General features: G+C 35.3%; 2 protein-coding genes across 3 annotated transcripts; both read left to right on the top strand.

Moving 5' to 3' along the window:
* Positions 1-1060: 1060 nt before the first annotated feature.
* LOC108999291 lies at positions 1061-2865 on the top strand. 2 transcript variants are annotated; one of them, XM_018976166.2, is made up of 2 exons: positions 1061-2127; positions 2238-2865. In XM_018976166.2, the coding sequence occupies exons 1-2, from the start codon at positions 1330-1332 to the stop codon at positions 2280-2282; spliced, it is 843 nt and encodes a 280-aa protein (XP_018831711.1). In that variant the 5' UTR covers positions 1061-1329; the 3' UTR covers positions 2283-2865. The 2 variants fall into 2 exon arrangements, with proteins under 2 accessions (XP_018831711.1, XP_018831710.1); XM_018976165.2 differs by having other exon boundaries at positions 1068-2127; positions 2275-2718.
* A 2236-nt stretch (positions 2866-5101) lies between these two features.
* LOC108999294 (protein FAR1-RELATED SEQUENCE 4-like) lies at positions 5102-9980 on the top strand. The gene is made up of 7 exons (XM_018976169.2): positions 5102-5325; positions 6112-6211; positions 6308-6400; positions 6479-6550; positions 6630-8900; positions 9015-9152; positions 9634-9980. Exons 2-7 carry the CDS (start codon positions 6149-6151, stop codon positions 9658-9660), a joined length of 2664 nt encoding a protein of 887 aa, XP_018831714.2. The 5' UTR covers positions 5102-5325; positions 6112-6148; the 3' UTR covers positions 9661-9980.
* Positions 9981-12397: the final 2417 nt, after the last annotated feature.

Below are 12397 nucleotides of genomic sequence, written 5' to 3'. Positions count from 1 at the left end.
TAGATTTCAAGTGGGTGTTATCTAAGTGAGTGACAGAAAAAGTTGGCTGACATGACATTCGACTATTCTAATATCAGTGCTCTTACGAACGAAAAATTGTAATTTCCCTTTAATTAATGATAGTGTCCAGAAAGACCTAGAAATCAGGCAACATAAAATCAGGTTTAGATTTCTTAAAGACACATAAAATGATCCCATAATATTTATTAAATATTTACTATTGTTGGAAAAACTCACTTGAAAGACCACCACACCCTTTTACGTCTCTCTCTCTCTCTCTCTCTAAAAGCAAGCTCGATATCATACAAATCAATTACAGCTCACACAGTAGAAGTTAGCAATTCTATCAGAAAAGTAGAGCTTTTTTAGGATAGAATAATTCTATGTACAATCGTGAAGTACGTAATCGTCGCGCAATCGCTTTGAAAAATAGTGGAGTTCATTATTAAAAAATTAATTTTTTTTATGTGGGTCCTATATTTTATTTATTTTTTTCAAAATGATTACACGGCGATTACATAATTCACAGTTGTAAGTATCTTTTCTCCTAGGATAATACTGTTCCATGAACACGCTCTTTTTTTTACTTCTATCTAATCGACAAAGAGCTCCTCTTTTCAAATTTAGGCAGCAAAATCCGGCATTCATCACTATTCGTGTAGAGATTGCATTTGCTCGAGCAATTATCAGGACAACTTTTTTGATACCTCGTTATCATTTTTATACATCATATATTATTTTTATTTTTATTTTATTTTTAGTGTTATTTTTATTAAATTAATTAAATTATTCTACTCATCATCTATACATCACTTATTTGATACGAGAAATAAATTAAAAAATTATATTTGTATATTGTGAAGATGATGAGTAAATTTTTTTAATTTAGATTAAAGAAATAATTATTTCACTTACAACTATTTTATAAATAAGATTAATGCAATACACGCGTCACTTTATTTAAAATAGATTTTATTATTAAAAAATAAAAAATAAAACAATTATAAATTGATCATCTTTCTAGCGGATTCAGATCTGAGGGGCACTAAAATGTGGAAAATGCAAACTGAAACAAAAGAGCTAAGAACAGATCCAAGTCAACGGTCAAACATACAAACACGAAAAACCTCAAGCAATGTCCTCCGCTCTCGGCGCATCGTAGAACAAAGCAAAGCATTGGATCTAATCAAAGGCACCACACAAAAGTCCGTATCCAATGAACCCCACCAATGCCCATTAACCAACACCAGCGCACACTCTCTCCTCCCCAGATCAGATGCCCAAACCCTTTCTTCTTCTTCCCATCTCCTTTCACTTTTCCCCACCAACATGGCTCACCATATCTCCCAAAGGCGCAACTTAGCAAACCCAGAACCCAAGCCCTCCATGGATCCCACTCTCAAAAAACAATATCCCAAACCCACCACCCCCAACCCAACTTCTCACCTCCAGATTAGAGCAAACCCGGATCCCCCCGTACTCTCGAACTCTAAATCCTCCTCTTTCATGCCCCACAACTTCTCAAGGTTAAACCCTTATCACAAAGTCCGGGCATCCCGAAAGCCCGCTAATACTCAGCCGCCTCCAACTCTTGTAGACGTCCCTTTGCAAGCGAAAGCCATGACAACTTCTGCCATGTGGGATTCCTCCAAGTTTTTACTTACCAGACCAAACCATCAGAGCAGAACTATTGCTCCAAGACTGGCAGGAGAAGGAGAGGCTAAATCAACAAAGGAAGTTTCTGAAGAGAAGTCCAAGAAATCATCCAAAGAATTGGATAAGAAGAAGATTCACAAAGTGAAAGTGATTGAGAAACGGAGAGAACCTCGTGAAGGGCTTGATGTTAAGCCATTGCCAGAGAAAGTGAAGGATATAGAACCGAAGGATCTTCTGGATGGGCATGATATTAACAGACTGTCGGTTTCATTAACTCTCAGAGGCGGCAGAAGGAGGTCTTTCTGTGGTTCGCAGGTTGAATTGGCAGATATCTTTGCAGGCAGTGGCGTGAAAGTGGTTGCAGTTGATATGCCACCGTTTATGCAGATCCATGTTACGGATTGTGCAAGAAAGGCTTATGATAGTATGGAAAAGTTCACTTCCAAAACCCTTGCCTGCACTATCAAGAAGGTAATTGTTATTGCACGGTAATTATTTCATATTTTGATTAAGAAAATTGTTTATCAAGTTGAGGCTTTTCTCTATTTCTGATGTGGGTCTGTGCAATTGTGATTGATCAGGAGATAAGTTGTTGTTGGGGTGGTTGTGATTTTGCAGGAATTTGATGGGGTCTATGGGCCAGCATGGCACTGTATTGTAGGGAAAAGTTTTGGGTCATTTGTAACGCATTCAGTTGGTGGGTTTATGTACTTCTCAATGGATCAGAAGTTATACATCCTCTTGTTTAAGACCACTGTACAAAGAGCAGATTGAAGTGGATGACCAGGAACAGTTTGAAGTTAGACTATATTTAGAATATGAACTTTTGGTAGGCTAAAAGTAGCACAGTTTTCTTTGCTGCTTGTACATGGCTTTTGTTCGGGAAAGTTCGGGACAAATGGAAGTTTCTGTTTTCTTTTTGTTCAGAAGAGCCTTTTAAGTGGTCTAAAAGGCATACTTTCTTGTAATTGTTGGGGTTCGCAATAGAGAACTGAGAACCCCATTTCTTACCGCACATGCCATGATGCGCCATAATGCCATGCCAGTGAGTTCTGCTTCAAATCTTCTTGTATGTTCTCTTTCATTTTCAATTTTCTTTTTCCGGTTCTAATTGAGAGGAAATGATGATATTTGTTCAGAGTCTGCCGAACTGAGATGAGATGTTCATGATTAAAAGAAAAAAAAATGTGCTACTTTGATTTCATCACCCATTGTGATGTGGCATGAATGGTTGGAATTGATCAAACTGGAATCATGACCTTTTTACTCATTCTTAATAGTTACACTTTACCCAACCTTCTTGAGTCCTGAGCATACATAGGACCATCATGTCCATCTGCAGAAGCATTTATTCAAGGAAAAGATAATTGGAGTGCGAGGTCCACAGCAATAAAATCAGTTTGAATGAACACTCAATCCTTTTGACTTGATAATGTAGGAGATGTACATGACAAAGGTAGAGATTGCAAGGGCACCACAGGTTTGTTAGCATGAGGCAGGAAAGCAATTTAGGCAGTCTCCTCCGTAACTGGTCGAGCTTTAACTGATTGTACGATCTTGGAAAGAGCTCTACCATATTAACATTGTGCTAGGGAATGGCATTTCCCAGAACAAGAATAGGCTCAATTTTCATCTCCAAAAGCAACCTGTAAAAAATGAATGCCTCCCCAGTTACTCAAAGTGGGATCCTACCATCCACAAATGGACGTGATCGAGGACCCCACCACAAAACCTTTTTGTCAGTCCTAGGGTCCCCTAAATTGTTTTAACTTTCCTCGGGTGATCATTTGCTTGGACGGCTGGGGAACTCAGCTCTGCTACCGAGGGAACTTTAGCTGTAGGACATGCGGCTAGGTCCCTATGTAGATATCCAAGTCCTCAAATGAAGGACCGGCTCCTGAACTTGTTGATATCTCGGTTGGCCCAAACTACATTTTCTAAACTTACTAGCTGGGCTATTAAGGCCTAAACTGTTGCATATATATATATATATATATATAGAGAGAGAGAGAGAGAGAGAGGGGGAGAGAGAGAGAGGCACTACTGCCACCGACACATTGTGTCCGAGAAGTGTATTTTATATTTTTAAATTTTTTTTTCATGTATTTTTTTAATACTCTTAAAAATTAAAAAAAATTCACAAAATCATTAAAAAACACTTCATTAATCATAAAGTAAAAAGATTTTAAAAAATCAGTTGAGACAAATTATCGGGACAATATGTCGGGACCCATAACATTTTCCACATATATATTTGGAAAATACTCTAACCACAAATTGATTACATAAAAGTAATTTTATAAACTAATATAATTTGATGTGATTCGTCATATTGTAAAATAATTTTTATTATAAAGTAGATTTAACGGATCAAATCAAGTCATGCCAATTTATAAAATTTTTTTTTTTATAATTTTTATGTGGATGTAGTAATCCTATATATATATACACATAGTTCATAAAGACATGTTATAAAGTAAAGTTTATATTGATATAGCTTAACGTGACACGTTAGATGTATTTTATAATTTAGGTCATGTTTGGATAGTAAAAGTCTTTTATCTTATCTCATTTCATCATTATAACTTTTTTAAATTTATATATAAAATATAATAAATAATTTAATTTTTTTAAACTTTTTAAATTTTAAAATAATAATATTAAAAAATAATATTTTATTTAATTTTTAATTTTTATTTAAAATTATCTCATCTCGTATCATTATTCAAACGGCACTTAATGTATCAAATTAAATAAGAGTTTTAGTTTGTGAGAACTTTTTAACGAGATGAATTTATCACTTCTCTGTATCACTTCTCGTTCCAACTAACCTACTTGGTAATTGTAAGAGTGGATCGTCTCACTCTTCTCGGCTTCAAATTTATTTGATGAAACGAATCAGGTACTCTGTTTTCCACAATTGTAAGATTGTGTTTAGATATTAAATTGAGTTAAATTGAATTAAATTAAGATAATAAAATATTATTATTTATTATTATTATTATTATTATTTTAAAATTTGAAAAAATTAAATTATTTTATATATTTTATATTAAAACTTAAAAAAATTATAATAATAAATTAAAATGAATATAATTTCCAAACGAAGTCTAACATTGCGTTTAGATGTTGAAGTGAGTTGAGTTGAGTTGAGATGATAAAATATTGTTAAAATATTATTTTTTAATATTATTATTATTTTAAGATTTAAAAAAATTAAATTATTTATTATATTTTATGTTAAAATTTAAAAAAATTATAATAATAAGTTAAAATAAATTTTGAAGAATTAAGTAACTAAACCAAACCTAAAAGTTGTACCGCTTTTGTGGGTGCCATGATTTTTGTTTGAGGAGTACTATACAGCCTCCTCATTTTAACTACACCGCACGAATTTCTGACTTTTTTTTATTTTAATATTTCTTAGTCCTATTCGAAGTTTACATTTCCCACCCCACTCATTTTCCCTCTCCCCCGTTCCCTCCCAGCCCCCCACGTCCCTAACCCATCGTCCCACCTTGTCATTTCTCCCATCCCCTGCGTCGTACAGAAGGCCCCCTCCCCTGCATCAGACGGAAGCCCATACCTTCTCCCTCTCATTTTCCCCCTCCCCTGCATTCAGTCGGAAGCTCTCGCTTATACTAGTCCGTGCGAGCTCCTCCCCCACCGGTAAGTTTGATGTATTGTGCTTAATTTAATAACACATTTTCTATGCATGTCTGAATTTATGGCTCAACAAGTTGTTGCCTTTCCAGTTATTGGCTTTTAAGCTTCTCCTTTCTTTCTTTTTAAGCTTCTCTTTTTTTTTTCCTTAATTTATTTCATTTCTTCTAAAGGAAAAGGGAAAAAAGATGTTTTAAAAGATTAAAAAAAACAAAGTAGAAGAAGATTTAGTGGCTTTGCAATTAAGTAGTAATTTTCAACAACTTTTTGTTCAGTTTTAATTAGAAAGTAGTATTTTGTTCACTGCCCACATTTGTCAAAAAAATCCTAATAGAAACCTTTTAAGCTTGAAAATGTGGTGCTGTTTATAGAAGACATCAACCACAAGAAACAAGAGTGTTTGAGTACTAATATGTCTAGTGACTGCAATATCCTATATAGAATGCGTTCTCATCCCTATCAAATTCATTATGGTTGAATCACATGTTTGAAGCTTTGCTATATAGCTAGAAGGCAATAACAACACTAAACAATTCACTAGCCCATAATTTGATGATGTAAAATCTATCTTTTAGGTAGAAGTGACTTGTGTAGAGAGATAAAGATAAAGGGCCAACGTCCTGTACTTTTATGCTCTTGATGATGGCAAATATGGTAAGCCACTTGATAGTTGTTCATTGCCTTGGGCTTTTCTCTTTCTTAAATGTTTGGCCATGCTATTTTGATATCAAATTTTCTCTATGTGGATGTCATTGATTCACTTCTGAGCAATGGTGCTATGGCATTGGTTAGTTGTAAATATTGTAAGGTTAGAGAAGAATATTACAAGATGGAAGGCACAGAGGAAGATAGAATTTCGCCCAGGCCATCTACAGTGATTTCACCCATCCAAGTATGATAAACGTTCGTCATTTGGATATATTGTTGTGTCTGTCATTGTGATCAATATTTCCAAGTACTTAATATATTGTTTATTTGTTTATGATAGGGATATGTTAGTCCCGAAAATCCATACCACCCGGTGTATATGATGCCTCCAAATACGTATCCAAATCAATATTCATATCATTGGGGTAGCCAGGTAGATGCGTTTTATTTTTGTAAAACTCTTTCCTGTACGTACAATTTTTTTTTTTCCTAACGTCGTGCCTTATTGCAGCATCTGCCAACTATTCCCTACCCTCCGTTGAGTAATCCGGAAGACTTTAGACGATTTCAAGAGACTATCCAGGTACATACATTTTCGATTCATTCAAAAAGTCTTTCCTGTATGTGAAATTCATTTTTTCTAACGTTGTACTTAATTGCAGCATCCTCCAACTATGTCCTACCCTCCGTCTAGTAATCCAGAGCGATTCCAAGAGACCCCCCAACACCCAGTTCAATCATCAATTGTGCCTGATGAAAGTGAAAAGAATGTTGCAAGTATATCACACATGAATGCTTTGGAGGTGGAAGGGAGTAATGAAGTATCGAACGCAGATGAGACTAATGAAGTATTAGAGGCGAAGGGGACTAATGAAGTATCGGATGATGATGATGAACGAGTTGAAGAGCCGAAATCTGGTATGGAGTTTGCCACTGAGAAAGACCTTCTCGCCTATTACAAACGATATGCGAAACAGTCGGGTTTTGGTGTAAAGACGTTTAGGACGAAGAGAGAGGCAGATGGGAGTGCAAAGTATTTGACCATTGGGTGTGCACGTGGCGGCACCTACCATCCTAGCCATAGTAATGTCTCGAGACCACGACCAACAACCAAAACGAATTGTAAAGCGAAGGTAAATGCGAAATTGGTGAATGGGGTATGGGTTTTGACGACGATTCAGATTACTCACAATCATAATACTGTCAGCCCACAGAAATCCAGATTTTTTAGATCTCATAAGTGTTTAGATGAATACAGTCAGAGGATGCTTGACTTGAATGACAGAGCAGGTATTAGAATGAACAAAAATTTCCAAGCACTTGTTGTTGATGCCGGTGGTTTTGAGAACCTTGAATTTCAAGAGAAAGATGCTCGGAATTTTATTAATAAAGCCAGACACTTAAGGTTAGGTAAAGGAGGGGGTGAAGCACTTAGTGACTATTTTGAGAGAATGAGTATGATGAATGATGGCTTTGTTTCAGTCATGGACTTGGATGACGAGTTCAGAGTCAGAAATGTGTTCTGGGCTGACACACGAAGTCGAGCGGCATATGAGTACTTCGGAGATGTTATCACATTTGATACGACGTATTTAACAAATAGGTACAATATGCCTTTCGCTCCCTTTGTTGGTGTAAACCATCATGGGCAGTCCATATTGTTAGGGGCTGGCTTGATTTCCAATGAAGACACAAATACTTTTGTTTGGTTGTTCCGAGCATGGTTGAAGTGCATGAATGGTCAGGCTCCCAAAGCAATTATAACAGACCAAGACCGAGCAATGAAGAGTGCTATTGCGATTGTATTCCCAGACAGTCGCCATAGATATTGTCTCTGGCATATCATGCGGAAATTGCCAGAGAAATTGGGATCTCACTCCCAATTCAATGCAGGGTTGAAGTCTGCCATTCAGAGTGCTTTATATGATTCACAGAGTTGCACAGAATTTGAGGACAAGTGGGGGAAATTACTTCAAAAGTATGACCTTGGGGAGAATGCATGGTTGCAAGGGTTGTACAATGAGAGAGAGTTCTGGGTACCAGTATATTTGAAGGGTGTATTTTGGGCAGGTATGAGCACTACACAACGGTCTGAAAGCATGAATGCATTTTTTGACGGGTTTGTACATTCTGGTACTACTTTGAAGGAGTTTGTAGATCAATTTGATAATGCTCTGAAGAAGAAGGTGGAGGTCGAAGCGACTGCTGATTTCAATTCCTGCAACCAAATAATCCCATGCGTATCACCACTCCGCATTGAAAAGCAGTTTCAAGCATTGTATACAAATGCTAAGTTTAAGGAAGTCCAAAGAGAGGTGTTGGGAATGATTTTATGTAATTGCATACTTGTTAGCACACAAGGTTGCATTTCTAACTTCGATGTTTTCGACGAAATTTCCACGGATGACTATGTAAAAAAAGTGACGTACTCAGTTTATTATAATGATGAAGAATGCGACGTTAAATGCACGTGTGCCTTGTTTGAGATGAGGGGGATTATTTGTAGGCATGTATTTAAAGTCTGTCAAACAAAAAATATTAATGTGTTGCCTGACAAGTATGTCTTGGATCGATGGCGAAAGGACTTAAAGAGAAGATATACACTGGTCAAAAGTAGTTATGATGACTTGCGGAACAATGCAGACGCACAGAGGTATGAGCTCGTGGTTAAGAGATGTTTGAAATTTGCCACGCGTGTATCCCCCAGTGATGAGCATGTAAATGCATTTTTGCGGTTGTTAGATGAGTTTGAGTTGCAATGTACAGGCTTAACAACCGACGACGGTTTAACCAAGTTGAGAAAGAACATGATCCCAGAAAAGGGTAAGAAAGTATTAAGCCCCCATGTTGTCAGAGGGAAAGGGAGACCCCCAATGAAGAGAAAGGTAGGGGCTGTGGAGAACGCTATTATGAAGAGAAAGAAGAAACAAGTAGTAAGTTTTTTGCATTAATAGTTTTTTTTTTTTTTGTATTAATATTATGCTTATTGGACTGGTATGAGATGCCACTTTTGTAATTGTTGTTTATGTTTTTGTCATGAAATTTAGACATGCAGGAAAATATTCAATGACGGAGAACAATTGCATGCGGGCCTAGAATCTGCAGGAGTTGCTATTGTAGACAATTTTGTTGTTGGAACCCAATATAGTGATGTCATACAGCCAACACCATCGGGCAATGAGGAGGTAAGATCCTATTCTTACCTAACACAATGATCTTATTCTTAAGTTTAATTCATACATATATTGTAATGGCAGTCGCTGTACTAGAGCTTTTAAATATGCAAGCACGAGTATACTTGCAAATTTGTGCAATTATGGAGCATATACATATAATTCACAAAGGAAGAAGTATAATTACTTAATTTGGACTTGATTAGATTGGAATTATAGTCATCTTTAAAAAAAAAAAATCTAAAATAAAAGAACATGTTGAAATATCCTTAAAAATTAGAATAACAGGACAAATTGGAATATTAGATAAATCTAACAATTTGGTTATAATATTAATCCCCTTGGATTTCTTCTTTGTCTATTTAACATGAATCATAACAAAAGTCAACTATTTGTTCTTTATTTAAATAAAAAGATCTAGTTATAATATTGATCCCCTTGGGGTGCTATTATATTGTGTTATTAATTGATGATTATATTGTGTTGTTTACAGAAATGTGCTGGTACTGATCATGTATAACCGAAGATATGAATGCAAGTTTGATGTGTCATTACATGGAGGATGTACTGGTTTTTGAGTATTTTTTTGTTGGGAAGTTTGTACCAATGTTTTGGTTGTGCATTTCTGGGGGAGTTGGTACCATTGTGTAGATGATGGTTTGGTTGTGAATATTTGGAGTGTTGTGGGAAAAAAAAAAGCCTCAAACTCCATATTGTGTAGATGATTTTTTGTTGTGAATGGAAGGGACTGAACTTTGTATAATTTGTTAGTGCATAGTTTATGTCCTCCTTTTAATCCCTTTTCAGATTTGATGGCTTTCAAATTATGCTTATCTATTGTGGGCGTTGAAATTGGGCATGATTGGATGTCACCAGTTTTAAAGTTCTATCACTTGTTTGTGATATTTTGATATTCTCTTATCTCTCTTTCAAAAGATACTTAAATTAAATTCATCTATGTAGAAGAAACTTGTCTGAAAGGTCTACATCTCTGACTTCGAAATTTCATGTCCATTTGATTGTCAATAAGACAGGCAAAAAATAGATAATCTGAAATCTGAAGAAATGGATTGGATGTCGTATGACTTGAAAGCTATCATTCTTCTAACATAATATCAACCAAAACCTGAAGAGATTTTCTGCTAATTACATATTGTTGGGGTAACTTTTGTACATTAATTTGGCATAAATGGGGAGACCATTTTACAAAGCCCCTTTTTTCATACAATGCATGCTATTCCAAGACTTCAGCTAGCCAAAGTTGCTTCCATGTGAAAATCTCATTCTCATTCTTAAGCTTTCTGATTCCTCCATAAAGCCCATCTACCTCATTCCCCTCTTCCCTGTAGTCTTTCCTGTTGATAATTGTAGGTCTCCACCGCGAACCAGGGGTGTAATGGTTAAATTCCAGCACTATAATATCTGTGGCAAATATTGAAGGTTGTGATTAGCATTGCAAACTGATTTGGCCTCGTTACATGTCAAAAGATCACAACAAACTGAGGCAATTTAGGTAAAAGAGATAAGGACCTATGTAACTCCCTTAGCTTTTTCTGAAATTTATAGAGAATTTTAATGGCCATTTGAACACAGTAGAGAAATCAAAATTTTGTATTCCATTGCCATGCCCTTTTAAAACACCCTTATAGCCTAATGAATCACAGGTGCAAAAGCATGGACCCAAATAATCCTTAGGCATAAGTTGGTAAGGTTAAAACAACTGAAACTGGGACCAAGTATATAAATAAGTTTTTTTATATCAGAAGTCGAATGGTTACAAAATGGGTTCACTTGCTCACTTGCCCAAAAAATATTTTGCCTACTTAAAGTGAACTCATTTGTTTTAACATGTAAAATTACAGCACTTCGTCAGATAGCAAGTAACAAGCACAAATTACAGCACCTTGTTAGACATATGTTATGACATTTTGTGTTAAAATGCGTACCAATTCATCCATCACCCAAGATTACTTGAAGATTTTTTTCAAAAGAAACTAGTCCAATGGTTTGCTGTTTGTCGCCCTAAACTCAAGAAAAAATTATTTTCAAGAAAAAATCCTAGTTGTTTATTTGTCCAAACACTTAACCCCAATAAATCACAAACCACATAAATTTTACAGATCATAATATTAAAAAAAAATCCAAAAAATAATGCGCTGCCAGATACTAATTTTCATATCAAATTACAAAATCAGTGTTCAAATGACACACAAAAATCAGGAATGACTCCAGACAAATCGTGCTACCACTGCCTAAAAAAATAGTAAAATAAAAATGAGAGTAAAAATAAGATACCGAATGGAAGCATGCTTACCGACTTTGAAGGAAGAATCATTGGTAGGGAGAGGAGGGAAAAGAGGAGATGGGAAACAGCAGATCGAAAGGGGGGGGGGGGGGAGAGTACATCGTAAGAGAGATTTGAGAGAGAGAGAGAGAGAGAGCAGATTGAAAGGGGGTGGGTGGCAAAAGAAAATTGAAAAAGAGAGGGGACAGCACGGAAGTCTAAAAAGAAGAAAAAAATGACACGTGTATTCGTGCGGTGTTGAAGGGATAAAAGGAGGCTGAGTAGATTTTCTCTTTTTGTTTTATTTGTCTCAGGTTTTTTGGGTCGACCATGTTTTTGCGTGTGACATTGTCCTTTTCCAGACTAAATAGCTTGAGTTTACTTCTCAAAACGTTTTTATTTATTTTAAAAAAATTTAAATTAGACTCACTTGTAATAAATTCAGTGAGATCTTTATTTATTTATTTATTTTACTGTATTTGAATTATGTGAAAGATGTGTGACTTTTATTTTTGAAAAATAAAACAAATGCTGGCCTAAACTGCCAGGCCCAGTCCCATTGTTCATTTAAACAAAGCATTTTTCGTCCTGCAGGCTATTAAAATTTAAGTTTTAGTTTGGATTGAAAGTTAATCTATCTCATCTTATCTTATTTTATTATTATAATTTTTTAAAATTTTTACATAAAACATAATAAACGATTCAATTTTTTTTAAATTTCAAAACAATAATAATATTAAAAAATAATATTCTAACAATATTTTATTCAATTTTCAACTTTTATCTCAACTCATCTCATCTCAATTCACTATCTAAATCCAACCTGGGTATTTGTTAGCAAAGACTCTGAATGAGGAATATTTTCTTTACATTTCATTTACACATGATGAGATATTTATACAAGAGATAAAAAATAAAAAACGGGTACATAACAGCAGAGACTTTGTCTCCAATGCTTTTTAGAGTATTCTTA

The sequence above is a fragment of the Juglans regia genome, chromosome 2, assembly GCF_001411555.2.
Source record: "Juglans regia cultivar Chandler chromosome 2, Walnut 2.0, whole genome shotgun sequence".
Classification (NCBI taxonomy): Eukaryota; Viridiplantae; Streptophyta; class Magnoliopsida; order Fagales; family Juglandaceae; genus Juglans; species Juglans regia.
Note: the sequence above shows the minus strand (reverse complement) of the source record. Positions and strands in the feature narration are given on the sequence as shown.